The 14,187-nt window shown below is 42.5% G+C and overlaps 1 protein-coding gene across 4 annotated transcripts in view; it reads right to left on the bottom strand.

The window, feature by feature from the left end:
- Nucleotides 1-13,928, bottom strand: part of ARHGAP17 (Rho GTPase activating protein 17) — a 116,912-nt gene extending 102,984 nt beyond the window's left edge. For 2 of the 4 annotated variants that reach the window (XM_039910945.1, XM_039910942.1), the window contains exon 1: nucleotides 13,783-13,928. In XM_039910945.1, the coding sequence (XP_039766879.1) occupies nucleotides 13,783-13,835 (53 nt within the window). In that variant the 5' untranslated portion in view covers nucleotides 13,836-13,928. The remainder of the gene's footprint in view (nucleotides 1-13,782) is intronic. The other 2 variants (XM_029058152.2, XM_039910946.1) reach the window with 1 other exon arrangement.
- Nucleotides 13,929-14,187: the final 259 nt, after the last annotated feature.

The following is a 14,187-nucleotide window of genomic DNA, read 5'->3' as shown; positions in this document are numbered from 1 at the left end:
AAAGGCCTCTGAGGGGGACGAGAGTGCTGAACTTTGCATTGAGAGGACTACTACCTATGGGAAATCTTATCTACACGGGCAGGTGTGGCCAAAACTCCAACTCATGCAAAATTTTAACTCGTTAACGCTTCAAATTCTTGAAATAAGGAAAAGGTAAGATTAAAAAGGTAATGCCCCAATTTTTTATTATTAATGGCATTTGTTAAGCACTTACTATGTGCCAGGTACTGAACTAAATGCTGGGCTACATAAGGGATAATCAGGTGGACATAGTCCCTGTCCCACACAGGACTCACAGTTTTAATCCCTATTTTACAGATGAGGTAATGAGTCTCAGAGAAGTTAAGTAACTAGCCCAGGGTCACACAGCAGACAAGCGGTGGTCTTCTGACTCCCAGGCACGTGCTGTCACTAGGACATGCTGCTTCTCAATTTCTTGAATGGCAATTTCTTCTTAATTTACTAAAATTTGGGTTATATGCAGTCATTCATTCATTCAATCGTATTTACTGAGCACTTACTTTGTGCAGAGCACTGTACTAAGCACTTGGAATGTACAATTTGGCAACAGAGACGATCCCTGCCCAATAACGGGCTCACAGTCTAAAAGGGGGAGACGGACAGTCAAATAAATGTATTATGTAAACTTTACATCAGTGTAGTTTAGTCAAAATGGCAATCTGGAGCCAAAGAGAATGACAGAATAATATCCAAAAAATAGTAAGAGAGCTAAAAGGATTCAGATCCTGCTAGATGAATTGAAATTATGTGCAATTACTTTTCTTGGGGAGATGTTTTTAATTAAGAAATAATAATTGTCAAGGGTCCAAAGAATGTTCTCAATACAAGTTTCTCCATCTGCAGACTCCAGACAGCTTCCCAAGGCCAAGTTTGTGACATTCCTAATCCTTTCACCTTCCATTCAGGAACACCAAAGCCTAGTAGATGCTCATCATTACTGCTTAGAGGGAGAACAAGTCAACAGTCGACTCAAAATGATATTTAGTTCATATATACCTAATTCAACTTCTCCCTCTTCAGTCAACACTATACCAGGAGCCTGGACTTATTTTTTTTAAAAATCTTTTGGCACTCCCATTACTCCTCAAAAACCTCCAGTGGTTACCCATTTCCTTCCACTTCAAGCACAACTCCGGACCATTAGCATTAAGGCTTTTCCCAGCCCCCAAGCATCTGCTCTTTTCACCTGCTACTTTCCAGTGTGTGCCTTTTTTTACTCCTGAGCTCACCTTCTTACTGGGTTTTACTTTCACCTCACAACCACTTCTCAGCCCTTTCTCCTGCAAATCTGCCAGACCACAGTTCTCCTCATCTTCAAAACCCTCCCCCAAACGCACTTTCTTCAGGAGGAATTTTCCAATTAATTTCCTCCACCTGAGGTTCTGTATATCAAATGGCTAATCTTAGCATTTACAGTTCTACAACAACCCTTAACAAAGCATATGTTGTTTTGCCTATGCTATTTTTTACTTTTTTCTTCATCATTTCAAAGTCCTGCCACCACCAGTTTTAGTTTTGTTCTCTCTCGGGCTCCCACTACTGTAACTGTAAATAATTTGTGTTTGACTTTCCCATTAAATTGCAAGCTTCTTGAGGTCAATAACCATGCCTTATCTGCTCGCAATAGATGTTCAGTTAATGATCTGTCCAGAAGCACACATTTAACCAGGGTATGTAGCAACTGGGCAGTCCTGCAAGTAATCGTTCATTCAATAGTATTAATTGAGCGCTTACTATGTGCAGAGCACTGTACTAAGCGCTTGGAATGTACAATTTGGCAGACAGACAATCCCTGCCCATTGATGAGCTTACAGTCTAATCACTGATGTAGCATTTGAAATGAACCTTCGAAAGTATAAAATGATTACAATAGAAAAACTCTACTTTTTTAAGGTTACCATCTCCCCCCGCAATGAAAATTTTTTTTGTTTTCTATCTAGTTTGTTTTTTGCATTTTGCTAAATCACAGTAAAGGGCAGTTGGCATCTCACAAATGTCATCAATTTGTTTTAGTTCACTTAGGCCTCTGCAAGCTCATTCCATGTCACCTAGTTGTCAATGTTTCCAAGACTACACTTTATTTTAATAGGAAATGACTCAAGCACACTGGAAAAATAAAATGATGATGGTTTACACAGGTTATTTTGGAAACATTAAAAATGGGAGTTACTAGTTTTCCTATTTCATTCACATATCCAATTACCATTTTTACTCACCGAACTGCCTGCTTTTTTGCAACCCCCCAAAAAGGGGTGGAGTGGGAGGGGAGGGTAGTAAGTCTAGCGGTGGGAGAAGCAGGAATGAAAAAGAAGGAAAAAAGAGGTGTAAAGGGAGAAAAGAAGAAGAGAGGGTGGTAAGCGGGTATGTGAGACTGTGTTTTTAACTTCTATTGCAATCCTCCAAGTGCTGCAAGCAAGAGGCACTAAATAAATTAACACCCACCACTTCTTTTCCTGCCCAGAGTTCTCCACTGATCAATAGCATCTTCTGGCACTTCTCTTCTAACTCCAGAGTTCCCATGCCTCAGTCAGCCTGGATCATGGGGTACTGTCCCTACTCTTCTTGCATCACTGGGCTCTGCTGCCACTGCTTACAAAATAATCTTATTTCCCCTTCAAAGATCTAGAGCTGAGAGGTTGGGGGGGGGGGGGGGAGTTCTGTGATGGAGGCAGTTATGCCAGTGAATACGGTATCGTGGCCTTACTCTCCAAGAGAACTACAAGATGTTTTTGAAAAGCGACAGAATTCAAACCTGGTTTTTTTTTTTGCCTTACCCAATCAACAATGGACTTCTCAAATTATTTCTATATCAATACATGTATACAGTTCAGACTTTTCTTGAAGTTCATAGTCCTCCTTTTCTCAACTACACCATTATCAGGTTGTAGACATTGATCGTCCTATGTGATAATATTTGTTTCCTCTACTAACTCCCTGAGGATAAAAATATTGTCTCTCCCCTTGTCACACTGTTTTCCCTCTGGTCTGTCTTGAACCTTAAGAGATCCTCTCTCTAGGGTCATGACTGAAAACAAATTAGCAATTTAAATTCTCAAAAGTAAGGTCAATTATAAATGGAAACATCCTGGTTGAGAGTTTCTGAAGGCAGCAGGGGTAAAAAGATACAGGTTGAAAATAAGAGATGGAAGGTATGTTCATTCCTTCAACAGTATTTATTGAGCGCTTACTATGTGCAGAGCACTGTACTAAGCGCTTGGAATGAACAAGTTGGCAACAGATAGAGACAGTCCCTGCCCTTTGACGGGCTTACAGTCCAATCAGGGGAGACGGACAGACAAGAACAGTGGCAATAAATAGAGTCAAGGGGAAGAACATCTCGTAAAAACAATGGCAACTAAATAGAATCAAGGCGATGGGGAGCCCCATGTGGGACAGAGTCTGTGTCTGACCTGATGATTATCTTGGGGAACCCCATGTGGGATAGAGTCTGTGTCTGACCTGATGATTATCTTGCATCGACTCCACAACTTAGTAGAATGCTTGGCACAAAATATTTAACAAATACAACCACCCAGCGAAAGAGCTGCCTCATCTGTAAAATGGGAATTAAGACTATGAGCCCCATATGGGACATGGATGTACGTACCCCAGTGCTTAGTAAAGTGCCTGGACACATCATAAGCACTTAAATACCATAAAAAAACTGACATGTATGCTAAAGAAGGATACATATGCACACAAGTGACTGCTGGGTTAGGAGGCTGTGTGCTAGCAAGGATAAGAGAGTGAGCTGGTGGATAGCATTTGAAGCGAACTCATGTGTAAAATGGAAAAGGCTGAAGGAAAACCTTGAAACCAATGGCAAGGAGTTTCTGTTTGGGGCTAAGTGAATTAAAGAGCCATTGGAGGATTGTGAGGAGCCAAGAGAGGTGGGTCAAGCGACTCTGGGACACACTAGAGGAAGAGTTGCCAGGATTCAGCAATCGACGGAATTATTTGCTTTTGAAAATGAGATGACTGTGGGCTTCTTGGGTGGTGGCTGACAGTAGGGGAATTTAGGAGTGCATTTAGGAGGAAAGAGAAGAACTTTAATAGTAATAATAATAATAGTATCTGTAAAGCGCTATGTGCCAAGTGGCAGAGCTGGAATTAGAACTAAGGTCCTTCTGACTCCCAAGCCCATACTCCTTCCATTAGGTCACACTGCCTCCCTAAAACTTTAGTTTTAGACAACTGTGACAAGCAGGAGCAATTTGGACAATCAGGAAATCAATTGTGTGAAGCCATTTGCTGGACTGCTTTCATTTGAACAAGTTGCCTTTTACAATTTGCTGTGCTCACGCTTTATTCCTCTTGACTACTCTACAGGATTAACCGCATAGAGCAACGCACACAAGTTACACTGCATTAGGTAGTAAAAACTAGTCAAATTGCTACCCCAGCTAAAACTTCAGAAAATAATGCTCTTAGCTGAAGAGGTGGTCCATTTTTTTGAAAGGAAAAAAATGTGATAATTCCACACTCTACAAGAGGAGAATCTGTTCCTTGGGTAACAGAACCTGTTCCTTTTACCGTCATTTATTTTATTATGAATTTTAATCAATGTTTCATTGTTGAGCATTCCAAATTTCCTTTCCCAAAGGTGTGACATTTATAACTCAAATTGTAGTGAGGTAAGCATGTGAAAAATACACTAGGCACTTCAATCATTATTTGAGTGTTTACTGCGTACCGAGCATTATAATAATGTTGGTATTTGTTAAGTGCTTACTATGTGCAGAGCACTGTTCTAAGCGCTGGGGCAGATACAGGGAAATCAGGTTGTCCCACGTGAGGCTCATAGTTAATTCCCATTTTACAGATGAGGTAACAGGCACAGAGAAGTTAAGTGACTTGCCCACAGTCACACAGCTGACAAGCGCTTGAGAGTGTACCAAGAACATATGTGTCGGGTGTCCAGAGTACATCCCTGAAATAATCTTTCTCCTGCTGGAGTTGCTGACCACACCTCTGGGTACATACTACAGCGTTATACTAGGAAGCATCTCTTCTGGTTCCTCTGTTACTATGGGAGGTGGAAAACTTAATAGGAAAAGCTCAGTAAAGATCCATGGTCATGGCAAGACAGGCTACAGAAAGAAGAGTGTAAAAAGAGAAGTTATTTGGTGGGGGGTTTTTTGTTTTTAAAGTGAGCGATTCTATCCCTAGAAACATTTGCTCTGTTCAGAAGCCCTTATTCCAGTCTTGGGAACCTAACTTACTAATTAACTTTACACTCCCTAACCATTTCTCAGCCAGGCTAAACCCAAGTATCAACAGTCCCAGGGCCTTTCTTTGAAGAAAACTTCGGTTAAAATGCTAATAGTGCTTCTTGGTATATTAAGGATCCTGGGGAAAATGCCTGGCTGACTCCCGGGAGGTTAACAGGTCATGCCGTCAATATTGAGACTAACAGTCAAAATCTCCTACCCAATTATCCAATAATGAAATTGCTGTTTTGGCTATCTCACGGTTCAGAGAAGGAATACAGTAGCATAAAATGAATACCATAGGCCATCAGAAGGGTCTTTGGAATTTCCGACACAATACTGGCAGAAGGAAGAGAGTAGATGTGTCCTGAGAGGAGCTGTGAAGAAAAGGGCCTGGAAGAAAGGGATGGCAGACAGAAGAAAGGAAGGAGGGGAGGAAAGTTGAAACAGTCACCTCTTCCGAAGCATCTGCTTCCCTTTCCATCGAGGTTCCCCTTGGTCTCATTACATTAATAAATCAGTGGTATGTATTGAATACTTAGCGCAGAGCACTGTACACTAAGCATTTAGGAAAGAACGATACAGCCGGAAGGCCATCTCCAACTACCGATGCTGGCAATGTGTACTTGACACTATCATTACCTCCGACCTCTGTTTCTTCAAAATGTGAAGAGGTCTTTAGTCTTCATTTAACTGATACTTTTTAGGCACACCTGTGCTTGGCCCAGCTGTAGGCTAATTCAGAAGTTCAGATTTGGAGGGGAACCACGTAATCTTTATCATAGTTGTTGTATAGGCCCCAAATGGAATTCTATATTCTAGACAATCTCTAACTTTCCACTCCACAGACCTGAAGGTCCACAAATTAGAAATTGAAGATGAGATATTTTTGCTGAATAGCACAGAATTATTGTCTTTGGTCATCCCATCTCAATCTCCATAGGCAGAGAGCCTGTCAGCCAGCTGATGGGCCTTCTTTATGGCCCTCTGAACTTGGCAAATCACTGCAATTCTTATGACTGCCAAGCTCTCAATGGGCAATCAAGTAGAGGTTTAACTTTTATCTATGAAATGGAAATAAAATGTCCTACTTGCTCCTTGCCACTTAGATGTTTTGGAGATAAATGTTGCAAAAACACCAGGCTCTCAAGAAAAGATATGTGTGGGGTGGCAATCGGAACTCTTAAGTTTCTCTTTCATTCTGTTACATATTAGTCTCCTAACAATTTGAACAGGAAAAAAACAACCTTAACAAAAGTACCTTTAAAATTACATAAACCAAAACATCCAGTCAAGGCCGGCACAATAGAGTGTTTCATTCCTTCCCCAAACAGCAGAAGATAAAAATCCTCTATCGACTTTACAGGGAGAGGCAAGGTTGACTGGCCCCAAATTTAACCTTGATTATTTTTCCCTCTATTTTACATGTGTTTTTAGGTCAAATCTTCCATTACGGGGAGGGGGTAGGAGAATTGGGCCTCTAACCATCCTAAAATCCAGCCGACCAAATGATCTAAGAAATCAAAAACATATCGGCCTGCAAGAGGGGCTTCCAAACTGATGGAAAGATTATGGAAACAACCCTGAAGTTCGCTTTAAGGCTACAGATTTCTGCCTAGCCAATCGACCTGAGTTGTCATCCTCAATTCATTTGCACTCCAGGGATACTGTCAGATAAAATCTTAGGTCCTATGAGGATTAGAAAGCTAGATGGTGATGGGCTCTTCCCACACAGCCAGAATTCCAAGCAACAGCTGGTAGTCATCCACATTATCCTTCGCCTTCTGGATAAGACAAGATCACAGGATGTATCCAAACCTAAGCAGTGATATCGATCAGATTGCTGCCATCAGGAGGACCTGACAAACAATCAGAGTAGTGAAGCTGTGAGGCCCCTGACACAGAGTTGATCCTACACACCTCCTCCCCTCAAACACCACCGATGCATCCTCCACTTAAAATGTTTTGCGTTTCACTGACCCTGTTTCAGCTTTACAACTTCTGGGGAGCAAAAGAAAATGGCACAACGTTTCAAAAGAGACCATCACTTGTTTTGTCGTCTGTCTCCCCCCTTCCAGACTGTGAGCCCATTGGGTAGGGATTAACTCTGTTGGTGAATTGTACTTCCCAAGTGTTTAGTACAGTGGTCTGCCCACAGTAAACGCTCTATAAATACGATTGAATGAATGCTCTGCACCCAATAAGTGTTCAATGCGACTGAATGAACCAATGTACAAAAAGCAAGGAAGTTGCCTGGGATATTTATTCTGACACCTCCCAGGCTTCTCTCATTCTGAATCAACTACTCAGCATTTTCAACTTTTATGTTCTGGGAATCACAATGTAACTGGAAGGGTAAAACAGTTCAGGACACAATCTTTGCTGGGTAGCAGATGCAACTCAGAGGAGAAACGCCAGGGATGATATCAAAACTGCTTCCCTTTACCGGTTGATGACGATGAGAAAGACGGATGAGCCTCCGACCCAAGATCTTTGTCCTGAGCCAAAACCGATAGCCTGTTCCTTTATCCTGCACTGTTCTACAGATTAGCGCTGGTAACTGGTTCTATGGAGATAGGGTAATTAAGCTTCCCTGGAAAATAAAGTGCATTAACTCTTCAAAAGGCTTTAAAGCCCTGAGTTCACCGAGACCTATATTTGCTCCTGAAGGCAATCAGGGTTGTAGTGCAGATTAACACTTATTCCATTTAGTTTTCAAAGTTGCTGAAGAGTGATCTACAGTGGATAAACTTTAAACAGAGCAAAGAGATGTTAAAGGGGCCCTGAAGCAAATTAAAGTCACCTGAAATAATGTGGCACAGCTGTGGAATGCTGGGAAACAACAGCAGCAGAGCAACGTGCAGAGCATCCATCATAGCTGGGAAGGCTCGTTTTCAGCAAAAGGGTTAGGCTAGAGTCCTATGTCAGTCCGAATACAGCAAGTGGAATATTCTTTCAGACCAATTCACACACTGGTCCACTTCCCTCTCTTCTAAACACACCCTCTGTCGGAGTAATAATAATAATATTGGTATTTGTTAAGCACTTATGATATGCAGAGCACTGTTCTAAGCGCTGGGGTAGATACAGGGTAATCAGATTACCCACGTGAGGGTCCCAGTCTTAATCCTCATTTTACAGATGAGGGAACTGAGGCCCAGTGAAGTGAAGTGACTTGCCCACAGTCAGCTGACAAGTGGCAGAGCCAGGATTTGAACCCATGACCTCTGACTCCCAAGCCCGGGCTCTTTCCACTGAGCCATGCTGCTTCACACCTGATTCAACTAACATGAGCACCACCTGATTCAACTAACTCAAGATTTTAAAGAGCTTGAGTGTTTTCAAGGAAACAAAAAATCTTGACACGTGTGCCAAGAAATGAGCTGGATTGGGCCATACAGTATCGAGGATTGATTACAGCAGAAAGAAAGGGGAGGCACAGGTAAATAAGAGTCAGGAGAAAGGAAAGTCTTGTGCTTGCTCCCTTAAAATACCCCTTCGACCTGGTAAACAATGCCTGAACACCACCTTTCTGGGATCCTGGGCCTGGGAGTCAGAGGACCTGGGCTCTAATGGTGTCTCGACACTTTCCTGTTGTGTGACCTTGGGCAGGTCGCTTAATTTCTCTCTACCTCAGTTCCCTCATCTGCAAAATGAGGATTCAATATCTGCCCCCCCCCTTAGACTGTAGGACCTGGTGATCTTCCATCTACTCCAACGTACATAAATGTTTAACAAATACCACAATTATTATTATCCCTTTCCCAGCTACACTTACCCTGTACTCTTTGGACTGCTATCATGGCACACCTAGCACCCTCCCATGAACAACTCTGCTTCAGGGTTGCTTTCCTTCCCAGACATTTTTGCCTGCCCCAGAGTCACTCCCTTCTCCGCCTTCTTTATTCAGTACCTTCCCTCGAAACCTCATTACAGGGCTTATTCTGAGGTGGCCACTCCCATGCTGGGATTCCACCTTCGATTGTAGACTGTGATCTTGTTGCGGCCAGGAATGTGTCTATTGGTTGTTATATTGTGCTCTCCCAAGTGCACAGCACTGTGCTTGGCACCCAGTAAGCACTCAATACGACTGAATGAATGATTGTGAAAATGGGGATGCTCCAAATACAAGGATGAGGTCTCCTTCCAAGTGCTACTGCTCTCACCACCCCAAATCAAAACCGCCATTCCCGGGACCTTGCCTCCTCTGGGCGCAAATCCATTCCTAGATGGCTACCTGACACCTACTTCTAAATCCCCTCACAACCCTGGACACCTATTTACCTACCAAGAAGCGGTGTGGCCTAGCAGAAAGAGCACGGACCTGGGAGTCAGAAGACATGGGTTCTAATCCCAGCTCTGCCAACTGCTTGCCGGGTGATCTTGGGCACTTCACTTAACTTCTCTGTGCCTCTGTTTCCTCAACTGTAAAATGGGGATTCAACACCTGTTCTCCTTCCTACTTAAATTTTGAGCCCCAAGTGCTACGGACTGTGTCCAACCTGATCAACTTTTCTCTACCCCAATGTTTAGAACAGTGCTCGACACATAGTAAGGGCTTAACAAATGCCACCATGATAATAATATTATTATCCCAACACCCCCTCTCGAGATCCCACTTGTTGAACATCTCCTATAAGCTCCCGTTTCACTTAAAAACATTACTGCTACAAAACAGTTGACTGATACTGCTTTGCACATAGTAAGGGCTTAACAAATGCCATCATTATTATGTTTCTAATGAAGCCAATAAATACCAATATTTCCAGCACAGGCAGAGCAACAAGCCGCCTGGTAAACAAATGGGAGAGTATTTAAAGATGTATTACTACCACACCCTTGGAGGTTTTCTCATAGCTGTAACTTCCATTAGTGTGCAACAGTAAAGTAATGCACCTTCAAGTGCTATGATCAAAAGGTCAGGCTCAAAAATAACAATAACTCGAAGCATCACACTCCCACAGTTTTGCAAAATTGGAACTAGGTTTCTCTCAAATACTTTGCTACGGCCTTCCCAGAATGGTCGGCAATTACATATTTCTATATTACCGGAGATAATGTTGGTATGGATTCAACTACAATTAAAGGTTCCCCACCCCCAACGATCCAGTTTGCCTTAACACCCTTTGATGGTATTATCTGGGCGTTTCTCACATAAGCTAATAAATAACTCCCTTTGGCTCTACAGACAGCAAGTCAAACTAGTAACTTCAGAAATTCAAAAGTACTTTGCTGGCCTGCTATAGACTTGACCTTGGAGTTTTTTGTTTGCCTTTAAAGAGCACTGAACAGCATTGTTTGAGATAAAGTAAAAATGCCTCTTACAGATGCATATTTGGTGGAAACTCAAACTAGTCTTATTTTAAGACATTTTCACCCAATAGAAGCAAAAAACAGATCAAAAGTCTAACAAATATTATCTCTTAATGCTCTTTTTGACTGCATTAAACTGTCTTCACTTTTTATCGCACATAGTCCAAACACTCAGCAGTCGACACTTGCCTGTACTTCCCAACCATACTGGGAGCCAATGGCTTGACTTTTTTCAGATTACCAAGCCATGCCTTTTGCACATTTTCATAATATTTCTTTCAGCCAAACAAAAACTGACTTCACTGTTTTATACAATACTGTGGCGTAAACTCCGAATACAAGATGGAAGCAAACCAAGACAATAGGGTGGAGTAACAGAAAGGAGTTTAAAAACAAAACTAAGCAAAAAGTTGGGGGAAATGAAACAGGGCAAATCAAATAATGAAAAATGAAGAGGAAGTAAAACAAACATCCAAACACAAGAAAATGTGTACCTTATTGCTAATGACAGCTAAGTTTTTTCCTTAAGTGATTACTCTCTAAAATGATCCAAAAAAATGCTACCTGATCAAAACTGTTTTATGAATTTTATTGTGTACAACATACATTTAAATAAAGCCACAAATTTGGAATCTGTTCCAACCTTAACTTTCTAATTGGGACCGACTCAACTTGGTAATACATAGGAAGGTTTCCTGATCGCAACACATTGTTCATCTCCAAATGAGTGATTACTTCCCCACAGTATCGTTTCCACTCTCTCCGGCTAACCAAATCTAAAAGGCCCCACTAAAATGTATGAGAAAAGGGGGAATTTTTTTTTTCTAAGATGGGCCGTCTTGACCCAAAATTAGCTCTGAAAATTTCATTTTTCGTGAATGTAGCTTATTCATACTAGTTCATCCACAACACTAATTTCCTATACTAATCTGGGCAGGGCTGCCTTTTCTCTGACTTGGATTACCCTAGACTTTTCCCAAGTTTAAGAAAATAAAAATAAGACACCAAGAAGGAAGATTCAATGCGACAATGTTAAACTCTAGCATTTTCACCTTTCCGACTGACCTAGACATCTCCCAAGTTTAAGAAAATAATAATAAAAGACACCAAGAATGAAGACTCACTGAGACAATGCTAAACCCTGGCATTTCCAGCTTTCCGATGACCAGTTTTATGATTACTGATTACAGTAATACTATTATTATTAAAATAATAATAATAAAAGATACCAAGAATGAAGATTCAATGGGAGAATGTTAAATTCTAGCATTTCCAGCTTTCCGATGACCAGTATTGTGATTACCGATTACAATAATATTATCATTAATGATAAAAGACCCAAAGAATGAAGATTCGATGTGACACTGCTAAACTCTGGCATTTCCTGATTTTCGATTACCAGTTTTGTGATGATTACCAATTATAATAAGACCCAAAGAATGAAGATTCAACGGGACAACATTAAACCCTGACATCTCCTGCTTTCCGATGATCAGTTTTATATCACCGATTACAATACCATTATTATTATTAAAATAATAATAAAAGACCCAAAGAATGAAGATTCAATGGGACAACGTTAAACCCTGGCCTCTCCAGCTTTCCAATGGCCAGTTTTATGATTACCGATTATAATAATAATACTATTAATATTAAAATAAGGATAATAAAAGACCCCAAGAATGAAAAATCAATGGGACAAGGTTAAAGTCTGGTCTTTCCAGCTCTTCACTGATATCGATTCGGATAGTGGTACTATTATTAAAGTAATAGCAATAAAAGACCTCAAAAAATGAAGATTCAATGGGACAACGTTAAACCCTGGCCTTTCCAGCTTTCCGACGACCAGTTTCATGATTACCAATCACAACAATACTATTAATACTAGAATAATGATAGTAAAAGCCCCAAAGAATGAAGAATGAATGGGACAAGGTTAAAGTCTGGCCTTTCCAGCTCTTCACTGATACCAATAACAATACTATTAATATTAAAATAATGATAATAAAAGATCCCAAGAATGAAGAATCAATGGGACAAGGTTAAAGTCGGGCCTTTCCAGTTCTTCACTGATACCGATTCCAATAACGATACTCATTAAAATAATAGCAATACAAGACCCCCCAAAATGACACTTTTTCAAAGGGACCACGTTAAAGTCGGGCCTTTCCAGCTTTCCTACGACCAGTTTTATGATCACCGATCACAATAATACTATTAACATTAAAATAATGATAATAAAAGACCCCAAAGAATGAAGAATCAATGGGACAAGGTTAAAGTCCGGTCTTTCCAGCACTTCACCGCTACCGATTCCAATAATGACACTCTTATGAAAATAATACCAATAAAGGACCCCCCAAAATAGAGATTCAATGAGACCACGTTAAAGTCGGGCCTTTCCAGCTTTCCTACGACCAGTTTTATGATCACCGATCACAGTAATACTATTAATATTAAAATAATGATAATAAAAGACCCCAAAGAATGAAGAATCAATGGGACAAGGTTAAAGTCCGGTCTTTCCAGCACTTCACTGCTACCGACTCCAATAATGATACTCTTATGAAAATAATACCAATAAAGGACCCCCCAAAATAAAGATTCAATGAGATCACGTTAAAGTCGGGCCTTTCCAGCTTTCCTACGACCAGTCTTATGATCACCGATCACAGGAACACTATTAATATTAAAATAATGATAATAAAAGACCCCAAAGAATGAAGAATCAATGGGACCACGTTAAAGTGGGGCCTTTCCAGCTCTTCGCTGAAACTTCTAGGTGGGACCAAGAAGGGGGAGGGGAAAGAAATCAGTGCAGATGGCCCATTTTCCAACACTGAGCTCCCCAAATGTTTGGGGGAGCCGGGCGTCGTTTCGGCTTAAATCACTGTAGCTCGAAGAACAAAAACCTAAGGGGATGTGAGGCCACGGGCAGCCGCCTTTCTAGCCCAGGGAAAAGATTGCTTTTCTTCTTCTGTAACTGCAGCGGAGGCACCGACCCCATCAGGCCCGCCTACTGTAAAGTTTCGAAGAGCGGCGCCGCGCCTTTTTTTCGGGGGAAAGAACGGGGGACGGGAAGGGGCGAGGGCGCCGAGGGACCGTCGGACCTGCTCCCCCCGCACCGAAGGGACGGCGGGGGACGGTCCTGTCCGTCCGGGCGCCCTCGGGGAGGGAGGACCGGCCGCCCGCCCGTCCCGGTGGGCGCGCTGAGGGGGAGGAAGGGGGGCAGACTCGCCTGCCCACGGTCTGGTTGGCCAGCTGCTTCATGCGGTTGAACTGCTTCTTCATGGCGGCGGCTGCGAGGACGACGGCGCCGGCAGGGAAGGGTCGGGGCGGTGTGGGCGGCGGGGAGGCCGGGGCCGGCTCCTACATAGCCCGACCGGCGGCGGCGGCGGCGGCGACGACCCTCCCTCTGGCGCTGTAGGAGCGGGCGGCGGCGGCGGCTCCCGGCGCCTTGTGAGAGAGGGCGGAGCCCCACGACGGCCTCAGGCCCGGCCCCGCCCTATACGTCACTTCCGGTGTGGCCTCCTCCTCCTTCTGCCCCCCTCAGGCCTGAGGGGATTTGGGCGCCCTTGGCCCAGCTGATAAAATAATCACAATAATTTGGCATCAGTTAAGCCCTTACTCTGTGCCAAGCACT

The sequence above is a fragment of the Ornithorhynchus anatinus genome, chromosome 2 (assembly GCF_004115215.2).
Source record: "Ornithorhynchus anatinus isolate Pmale09 chromosome 2, mOrnAna1.pri.v4, whole genome shotgun sequence".
NCBI classification, from domain to species: Eukaryota; Metazoa; Chordata; class Mammalia; order Monotremata; family Ornithorhynchidae; genus Ornithorhynchus; species Ornithorhynchus anatinus.
Note: the sequence above shows the minus strand (reverse complement) of the source record. Positions and strands in the feature narration are given on the sequence as shown.